A 6,331-nucleotide genomic window follows, 5' to 3' on the forward strand; every position below is an offset into this window, starting at 1 on the left:
CTACTCTGCCTCACCGCACACGGGGGCAAGCCTGTTCCTGTCCCAAGCCCTGTCCTTTCCCCAGCCGGGAGGATCTGAGCTGTCCCGGACAGTCCCTGCCTGCTGTGAGGCTGGACCTCCCCCGAGTCCAGATTCCCTCGGTCAGGGATGCTCCCCTCGCGGGGCTAAACCGCAGCCACGCACAGCACGGACTTTCTGGAGATGACGAGCTGCTGTGCCGGGGACATTCCCTGCAGCTTCCCCCCCACGCAGCGGTTCGAGTGGGCGCACGGGCACAGGATGCCTGCAGGTGCTGCGGTGGGGCCGGGACTCGGGGGACACAGGGACCACGGCAGGGCATGGGATGGTGCCGTGAGCCCGGAGCACAGTTCTCCCAGGACTTGGGGCATCACCTGTGCCATCCATAAAGCAGGCTGGCTGTGAGGGTCCTGAGGCTCAGCCCCGCTCCATGGGACGTGGGGACCGGTGATGCTCCCCCACCCCCCGCCCGACGTGCGCCGTGCCCAGGGACCGGCCAGGAATGTGCCGGTGGCCACCGGACTGTTTGTTTGGAGTCAAAGCAGCCGGATCCTGCCGGGAGGAGCCAGGATCAACACGGCCGGGAATAGCCCGTGAGCTCATCGCCACGTCTCGCAGGGAGCCCCAGCACCTCTGGGTGAGCAGGGATGCACAACTCTGGGTCCCCCTCGCAGGGCACTCTCATCCCAGCCCTCTGCCTTGGCCGGGATCGGGGCATGTCCTGAAGCCTCTGCTGCGATGGGAATCTGGCCAGCCCCAGAATGGAGGCCACGGAAAGCCCTGGGGAAGCGCAGGGTTGGGGCCAGCAGCGGAGCCCGTGACTCATTCGTCTCGACGTTTTGGAGATCAATTGCTTAAGTGTGAAGGCAGGAGCCTCCCCCGAGCTCCTCCCCCGGCAGATGCTGGCAGGGGCGCGGGCAGGCGGGTGCGGGTCCCGCTCCCAGCCCTGCCTCCGCTCCGGGGACAGCAGGAAGAGAGCGGCGCGGGGGCTGGCGGGCTCTGCTCGCAGCGGCACGGGCACTGTGTCCTGCCGCTCGTGTGACCGTGGCGGGCTGGAGGTGTCCCCCTTGGCCCTGAGGTGTCAGCCAATGCCCCTCGTCTCCCTGAGGGCTCACAGGGTGCCAGCACCTGCAATCCCGGGCAGCCAGCAATGGCAGCAGCTAAAAATACGCGGCCGGCAGCAGGGCAGCCCCGTGCGCGGGAAGCTGTGGGCGGCGGGCGGGCGTGCGGGGCTATTCTCAGCGGGCTGCGGGACTATTCCTGGCCGGTCAATATTGATTCAGCCAGCTCAGGTGCAGCAGCTCACCCTGGCAGCACCGTATTTAGGGCCCGGCAGGAGGCGAGGCGGGCGGCTGAATCGGGAGCATTGTCTGGCGGAGGAAGAGGGCAGGGAGAGGATGTGAGCTCTGTAATCTGCAGCCAGCGGCTCCCGGCTGCAGCCTGGGTGAGGGGCACACCCCGGGCTTGCTGCGGCTGAGGAGCGGCCAGCACGGAACATCTGCCCTGGGGACGCGGGGACGGGGCCCGGACACGTGCAGCAGCTTCCGTCGGGAATAGGAGCATGTGTGAGGCACGAGGGGCAGCTGCAGCCCTGGCTCCTGCGGTTTCTGAGCTGCTGGGCACGTGTCTGCTGTACACACAGCCACCAAGAGCCGCGGGACTGGGGACAGCTGGGGACTTCAGGTACCAAAGCAGTATCCAGGCAGCTGCCTGCTTGTTCTAAGGACTTAGGATGGTCTGGACCTGCCCGGAGATGGGGAACTCAATACAAACAGCCCTGCATGCACCTCAGTCTGCATCAATGAGCAGAGGAGAGGGTGAGGGGCTGTTCGTCCCTGTTCACTACTCTGAAATGTGCCTGTGCTCTCTGGCAGCTCCCCCAAGCCTGCATTACCAGCAAGTGTGGACAGCACAGGAGGAGCTGCATGAGTTGCTCAAAAAACACAGTGAGAGTGCTCATGACAGAGCCCCGGGCCAGTGTTTATTTCCATGGGCACAGGCAGGGGCTGAGTGAGGCTTGCTATGGTCATGCAGGGTCCAGGAGCCACTGGGGCGAGACTGGGTTGCAGCAGGCTGGGAGCAGCCATCTGTTCAAGGTGACAGTAGCAGCTGGGAGCACAGGGGACCCTGCCAGCCTACACCCAGCTCTCAGGAGATGCTGCTGCCCTGAGGTGCTGGGGATGGGCAGGGCTCTCAATGGCATCAGTAGGGCACGTTGCTGTCACAACCCTTGGTTGTGTTGGTGAAGTCATTTCCACCAATCTCATCAGAGGTGCCTGAAATCCTTGATAGCCACCTGGGCAGCATTGCGTCCTGCTGCTCCCATCACTCCTCCTCCTGCAAGAAAGGAGAAATGTGGAATGCTGCTGCACCTCTTCCACACGCCCCTTTCTTCCTTCTGCAGGCCTCCATGAGGGTCCTGGCTCCCAGCTCTGCTCACCAGGGTGGGCTCCACTTCCACACAGGTACAGGCCAGGAACTGGGGACCGGTAGCCAGAGTAGGATGGTACCGGCCGGGCAAAGTACAGCTGGTCCAGAGACATCCCTCCATGGAAGATGTTCTGCCAACAGAGCTCTGTGTGAGCTAGCTGTGCCTGGCCCAGGCCCGTGTGCCCACTAGCACTGGCATCAGAGAGATGCTCAGAGCTGACACGCATGGTACCCACTCCACCAGGCAGCCCAAAGATCCTCTCCAGGTCTGGTGGTGTCAGGATGTCCCTGCCAATGACAGATGCCTTGAACCCCGGGGTATAGTCTTCGATGCAGTCAAACACTAGAGAAAGATGAAGGGACTCCTGCTGGGCAGCCCAGGGGGATGTGGTAGCAAACTCCTGTGCAGCCCAGGGCAGCTCTGCCCATGGGTGCTGCTGGGTCTGTGTGTGCATTACGTACCCGTGTCTGCATACGCATTTCTGGCCTGCTCGTCCCAGCACCGCCCGCCCGCCAGCACGGACGGGGTGTACTGTGTGAACAGGGACACGACATGGCAGCCTGGAGGGGCCAGCCCTGGGTCCAGCACTGAGGGAATGCAGAGCTCGATCATGGGCCTGGGGGAGCAGTACACCAGCTGGGCAGGCAGAGGGGCACCCAGCCACTCCACACCTCCTTCCCCAGCATCCACAGCCCTGGCTGTCCTGGCCCTTCCCCAGTGCAAGGTGTGCCAGCACAGGCTCCTACCTGCTGGAGGGGTGCCCGTGGGCAGCCTCAGTGAATGCCTGGTGCAGGAGCTGGGTGCCCTCACAGTTGAGGTGTATGGAGCACTGGTGGTGGGGCAGGGGCTGGCCATCACGGGCATTGGGGGCAGCCAGGAAGCTGGGCAGCTGAGCCACTGCCACTGGAGATGGGATGGGGAGATGAAGTGGGGTGCAGCCTCTTGCTGAGACTGGCACCAGTGTTCCTCCAGCAGGGATGGCAGTGGAAGTGTCCCTGCTGGTACCTACCATTGATCTTGGTGACAGGGGAGCGTGTGTCAAGCTGCCGGATCCGCTGGACAAAATCCTTGGGCAGCTGCTCCTAGGGTGGGATACACCAGTGCAGAGGCTGGCTGTGAGAGGCAGTGACAATGGGGCTATTCCAACAGGCCAAGCCCCCACCAGCCCCACGCACTCCATACCTGAGGAATGAGTTCCAGAAAGGTGATTTGGGGGGAGGCATTGGACAGCACCAGTTTGCTCCTCACCTCTGTCCCATCCTGCAGCACAACACCCTGCGCCTCCCCGGCCCTGCCCAGCAGCACGTGGCACACTGCCTGGGCACGGACAGGGAACAGGACTTTACCAAGAGCATCCCTGCTGCCTGCGGGATGGCCAAGCAGCTCCCCTCTCCCAGACACCCCCTACCTTCTCAGCAAAGATGTGGGCTCCCCGGGCAGTGGCTGCCTGGGCGATGGCGTGGGACAGGGCTCCCATCCCACCTGCCACGTAGCCCCAGGCCCCGCGCCGTCCCTCCAGCTCACCCATGACATGGTGCAACAGCACATACCTGTGGTAGTAGGACCTTGGATTAGCTGCTGGCTGAGGGGATGGGTAGTGAGGATGGTGCCAGAGCCCCTACAGTCCCCCCCATGGGACCATGCCACCTCATGGGATGTAAACTCAGTTACAGAGAGGATGCACCAGCCAGGACCCAGCCCAGCCTGGGGACAGAGGTGTCCAAACAGTGAAGGGGTAGGTGAGGGCCACTCAGGAGAGCCATATGGCAGGGCTGGGGGCAGCCCCTTGCCCAGCACCAACCCCTGAGGCACCCTGGCAAAGCTGAGCAGGCAGTGGGAGGGAGAGGCAGGGGGGCAGGGCATAGGGTACTGCTGTGCAGCACAGCCAAGCACAGAGCATGGCAAGGGGGACAGGGCAGGCACGAGCCCCAGGGGGAAGGATCCCTCACCCACTGCCAGGGCTGTGTGGGCTGGCCATGGCTCCAATCACAGCATCAGTAGCCAGAGTTGCCTTCAGGGGTTCTGACTCAAACCAGTGATCCAGGATCTGGCCCAGGAGAAAGAGAACATGCCAGGCTTGGGGTGGGGAGCTGCGGCAGCATCCTGGCAGGCAGGAGAGGCAGTGGGTGTTTCCACACCAGCACTGCCAGCACGCACCTTGGAGATGGGAGCTGTGAGCACCTCGTAATAGTGGGGCAGCTGCCGCCCCAGTGCCAGCCCTGGGGGTGGAGAGCTGGTGTGAGACCTGCATGGTTGTGCCAGGGCTGGCTACTGGTGCCCAGCTGGCTTTGGAGGTCAGTCAGTGGGACCAAGGTGAGCAAGCCTACCAGAGCCTGCCAGCCCAGACTGGGCTCCTGAGGAGGCTCTGCATTGCCCATCCCAGGTGCTGGCAAACAGCCCTTGCTGTCGGGGTTCCCTGGCATCCCAGATGTACCTGCCTGCAGCAAGGGCTTCAGGGATAGCAGGTTCCTGAGCTGCTGGAGCAGGGAACCCTTTCCCAGGGCAGCTGTATCCACTGGAGGGGCATCCAGCAGTGGGTCAAGGGCCAACACCATGCGCCCCATGAATGCCTCATACTCAGGGTAGGCCTGGAAGGGGACAGAGGGTGGACAGCAAGGGCTGCACCATGGTGGGTGCAATGGATAACCCACCCAGGAGCATCCCTGCCACTCCAGGGGCAGGGCAGCGCCTTGTGGGTTTAGCTGTGCCAGGTGTATGCCCCTGCTGGTACCTGGGCATCCTTCTGGGAGAACTGAGCAATCTGCTGCTGAGTCTGGGCCATGTCATGTCCCAGCAGAAGGGAGCGAGGAGGGCTCCTGTCCTCCAGCAGTGGGGTGAAGGAGTAGGGGTCCCGTGGGAGCACCCTCAGACCGTGCCGCTGCAAGACAGGGATGTCCCCACTGCAGGAGCCACCCTGCAGGGACAGCCTGGCAGCAGGGTCCCCTTGCTTGCACGCTGGGAGTTGCCAGCAGCCCTGCAAAGGGCGGGTGCCGGTACCTGCAGCTCCAGATCAGCATAGATTTGTGGTCGCAGCAGGCTGAGCAGATATGATGCCCGGGAGAACTTGAACCCTGGAACATGTGGGGTGGTGGGGAATGTCCTCCACCAGGGCTGGCCAGGGGGACAAGGGGCACGCAGGGGTACCTGGCACAATCTCCTCGGTGACGGCGGCGCCGCCCAGCACGTGGCGCTTCTCCAGCACAGCCGTGCGCAGCCCTGCCCGCTGCAGGTAGGCAGCCTGTGGGGAGCACGGGGCACACTGCCCATCCCTCCTGCTGGGATTGCCACTGCCGATGGGAGCCCCCTCCTGCACACGGCGCCCCCTCACTAGGGAGGACCTGTGGGAGCCCCAGCCCCATGGACACCAGAGCCCTCCCTTGCTCACAGCGCAGACCCTTCCCAGTGCCTTGCTGTCCCCTGGGGATGGAGGAGAGGCAGCACGCCACTCTAGGTACTCACTGCCACCAGCCCGTTGTGCCCTGCAAGAGAGAGGGAGATGAGCAGAGCTCAGTGCTGGTGATGGGCCCACAGCACAGGGCACCCTGCCATGCCTGGGGCATGGGGCCATCACAGCCACCCCAACAACAGGCTCTAGACACAGGGATACAGGTGACAAGGAGAATCCTCCCCCAGCCCTACAGCCCTGGCCCTAATGGTGCAGCAGAGGGAGACAGAAGTGCTCAAGGCAGATGCTCCAACAGTGCTGTGATGCTGGAGGGCTGCAATTTGTGCCAGACCCCTGCGTCGTCCCAGGCATGAGGAGCAGCCTGGGGGTTTGCAATGCGTCCAGCCCTACTGCGGTCCCCACCTCGCTGCTCCTGCGCTACCCGCCCTGTGGGGAGGGCAGATGTGAGTCCCCGCCGGCTGCCCGCAGCTCGACTC

At 63.7% G+C, this 6,331-nt stretch overlaps 2 protein-coding genes across 2 annotated transcripts in view; both read right to left on the minus strand.

Moving 5' to 3' along the window:
• The window catches only part of LOXL4 (lysyl oxidase like 4), a 5,317-nt gene extending 4,696 nt beyond the window's left edge, over positions 1-621 (minus strand). Inside the window, exon 1 of the mRNA XM_031061475.1 lies at positions 481-621. Coding sequence (XP_030917335.1) covers positions 481-621 — 141 coding nt within the window. The remainder of the gene's footprint in view (positions 1-480) is intronic.
• A 1,378-nt stretch (positions 622-1,999) lies between these two features.
• On the minus strand, positions 2,000-6,009 carry PYROXD2 (pyridine nucleotide-disulphide oxidoreductase domain 2). The gene is made up of 15 exons (XM_031061481.1): positions 5,991-6,009; positions 5,594-5,866; positions 5,447-5,520; positions 5,181-5,327; positions 4,884-5,037; positions 4,607-4,668; positions 4,399-4,496; positions 3,858-3,999; positions 3,632-3,766; positions 3,459-3,531; positions 3,196-3,352; positions 2,911-3,065; positions 2,685-2,791; positions 2,459-2,579; positions 2,000-2,355 (listed from the first exon to the last, which is right to left on the minus strand). Exons 1-15 carry the CDS (start codon positions 6,007-6,009, stop codon positions 2,285-2,287), a joined length of 1,788 nt encoding a protein of 595 aa, XP_030917341.1. The 3' UTR covers positions 2,000-2,284.
• Positions 6,010-6,331: the final 322 nt, after the last annotated feature.

Source organism: Geospiza fortis, unplaced genomic scaffold (genome assembly GCF_000277835.1).
Source record: "Geospiza fortis unplaced genomic scaffold, GeoFor_1.0 scaffold130, whole genome shotgun sequence".
Lineage (NCBI taxonomy): Eukaryota > Metazoa > Chordata > Aves > Passeriformes > Thraupidae > Geospiza > Geospiza fortis.

Excerpts from the sequence above, each read along its gene's own strand:
- PYROXD2 (XM_031061481.1), bottom strand. Across the intron at positions 5,521-5,593 it reads CACCGAGGAGATTGTGCCAG|GGTTCAAGTTCTCCCGGGCA; the intron begins GTACCCCTGCGT and ends CACATGTTCCAG. Across the intron at positions 2,356-2,458 it reads TGGAAGTGGAGCCCACCCTG|GAGGAGGAGTGATGGGAGCA; the intron begins GTGAGCAGAGCT and ends CCTTTCTTGCAG.